The 2,500-nt window shown below is 48.6% G+C and overlaps 1 protein-coding gene across 3 annotated transcripts in view; it reads right to left on the bottom strand.

The window, feature by feature from the left end:
• ncam2 (neural cell adhesion molecule 2) overlaps positions 1 to 2,500 on the bottom strand; it is a 353,287-nt gene that overhangs the window by 126,330 nt on the left and 224,457 nt on the right. For all 3 annotated transcript variants that reach the window (XM_063213815.1, XM_063213816.1, XM_063213817.1), the window contains exon 3: positions 753 to 959. In XM_063213815.1, the coding sequence (XP_063069885.1) occupies positions 753 to 959 (207 nt within the window). The remainder of the gene's footprint in view (positions 1 to 752; positions 960 to 2,500) is intronic.

Here is a 2,500-nt window from a genome sequence, read left to right as displayed (position 1 = left end):
AACGTCCCCTTGCCCGTTATCAATAGAGAGTAACCCACGGAATCAAGTGGCTTATTGCTTATCTAACACTGTTACACTTAATCTCTGACCAAATTTCTTTAAAAACGCTTTAATGACAATTAATTTCATTCGTGATGAGTTGATAAGCTGAGGAAGTAATTGTGGTTACCCCGGCAACGTTACTCGGTGTGCGTGCGTGCGTCGCGCTACCAGAAAACACACTTCGCAACAAAAACACAGCAAGGGGTGATAAACACCGCAGGAATGAAATGTCTTTGCAATCATACTGATACCCCAACCACAGATGGTGCAAAGATGTGCTCTTCTTGCAGACTCCCTACCCCAAATGCAACATATTGTCATTACCGACGTAGATTCGCTGGGTCTAACTTGGACGCGCATAGAATATTCATGTGAAAGGTGTAGTTTTACGCTCGATTGACGACGGCTATCAGACAATCAGGATCGAGAACCGGACCGCACAGTGTTAGATCTTGAACTCGCCACCTCGTCAATGGGAGGCATAGTACGAGACCGCTGAGCTAAAGGGCCAGTCCGATTGCCCAACGCTACCTTTACTGTATGAGGCTTCTGGAGGGAGGTTTACTAACGTTCCACGCCACATTCTGCTAGTTGGACTCCATTACACTCGTGTAGATGTGGCTGACAGGCTTACGGTAGGCTATTTCATTAGCTCCTATACTATGCGTTTAAAGGTGCACTGTCTAGATATGGCTTGATGACAGGCTTACGGTATATTTCCAGCACCACGGTGGCCTCCTGTGTCTGTCCCCGGGCGTTGGTGGCCTGGCACCGGTAGATGCCCGCGTCCTCCACGTTGGCGTTGTAGAGGGTGAGTCGGGAGCGCACGCCCTCCGTGTGCAGTGCCACGCGCTGGGATGGCACCATCCGCTCCCCCTGAGGGTTATACCAGTCCAGCCGGATGGGCTCTCCAATGGCTATGGGGCACAGAGAGAGAGAGAGAGAGAGAGAGAGAGAGAGAGAGAGAGAGAGAGAGAGAGAGAGAGAGAGAGAGAGAGAGAGAGAGAGAGAAAAAGAGAAAGAAAAAGAAAAAGAAAAAGAGAGACAGAAAGAGAGTTGACATTATACAATGGAAAGTATGAACACTGTATGAAAGCTATAAATACCTAGCCTGGCGACGCCATCCTATGTACTCCACCCAAAGATTTTGGCTCCGCACATCGTCTGGCAAAAGCCTCCAGCTCGGTTCTCTCAGTGTTTAGCCAATCAGCAAACAGTTGAGAGTGGTGACGCAGAACTCACCCGCGAAGTCCGTTACTGATTGGTTAAGGTAACTATATTCACACTTTTGTTTTGTTATTTGTATGCTTTTGCAACACTATATCGTAACAGTCATGCTAATAAAGCACAATATGGGTTTTAATTTGAATTCGGAACTCCAATGAATTTAAATGGCAGAGTAAGATCAGACCATCTCCCACCCTCCACGGAGACGGATTCCTCTTGGCTTTTGCCAGACTGTTTGACGGAGTCAACAGTCGCTTTCGCCCAGGCTAATAAATACCATTTGTGTCTTCACATTCGTATTCACTGAGAGATGCTGATTGTGTTGAGAGAGAGAGAGAGAGAGAGAGAGAGAGAGAGAGAGAGAGAGAGAGAGAGAGAGAGAGAGAGAGATAGGACGCAAGAGAGAGACAGAAAGAGAGTTGTTTACTTTACCAAGGACATTAAATAGGACACATTGGGGACATTGCAAAAGGGCAACATCATTCCCACCCAAGGTCTCCAGCAACTGGTACTGTAAACAGGACCTTGGCTGAGGAAGTCCTCCACACACACATAACAAACACCTGCTCTACCATCCACAGTCATACTGTACATGCGAGTAACATACTACAGTACATAGACAGACAATTCACGTATACACAATACACAGAATAGCTGTGTGCACACATGTACGCACATACGCACACACACATGCATGCACACACACACACACGCACGCACGCACGCACGCACGCACGCACGCACGCACGCACACACACACGTACACACACACGTACACACACACTGAGTCCAACTGCTGTGTGTGTGTGTGCGTGCGCCCGCACCTAGTCTTCCAAACCCTGCAGGGGAGAGAGGTCAGATCTCTCCAGGAGGAAGTGACTTGGCACTGGGCAAAGTAGAGGGGTAGGGAGAGGGGGAGGCCAGGCTGCAGACGCCCTAAGCCCCAGTGGAGCTGCTGGTGGCTGGGAATAATAAGCTGGGCAGGCTGGGCAGGGCTGGCGGGGGGAGACAGGCAAGCATTGCCGGATTCAGATGGCATGGGGCCCCTAGGGTACAGGCTTCTGTGGGCCCCCCCAGAAGACAAATTTCACGACAAAGTTACATAGACAGTGTCATAATTACGAGCTAGGGATTAAGGATAACATGTCTACCGATGTCTACCAATGTCCATGTCTACTCAACACGACAGATGGATTTTTCAATATTTCAATATTTCAATATTTCAATATTT

This window comes from Engraulis encrasicolus, chromosome 13 (genome assembly GCF_034702125.1).
Source record: "Engraulis encrasicolus isolate BLACKSEA-1 chromosome 13, IST_EnEncr_1.0, whole genome shotgun sequence".
Classification (NCBI taxonomy): domain Eukaryota; kingdom Metazoa; phylum Chordata; class Actinopteri; order Clupeiformes; family Engraulidae; genus Engraulis; species Engraulis encrasicolus.
The sequence above is the reverse complement of the archived record's forward strand: the minus strand, read 5'-3'. Positions and strand labels throughout refer to the sequence as shown.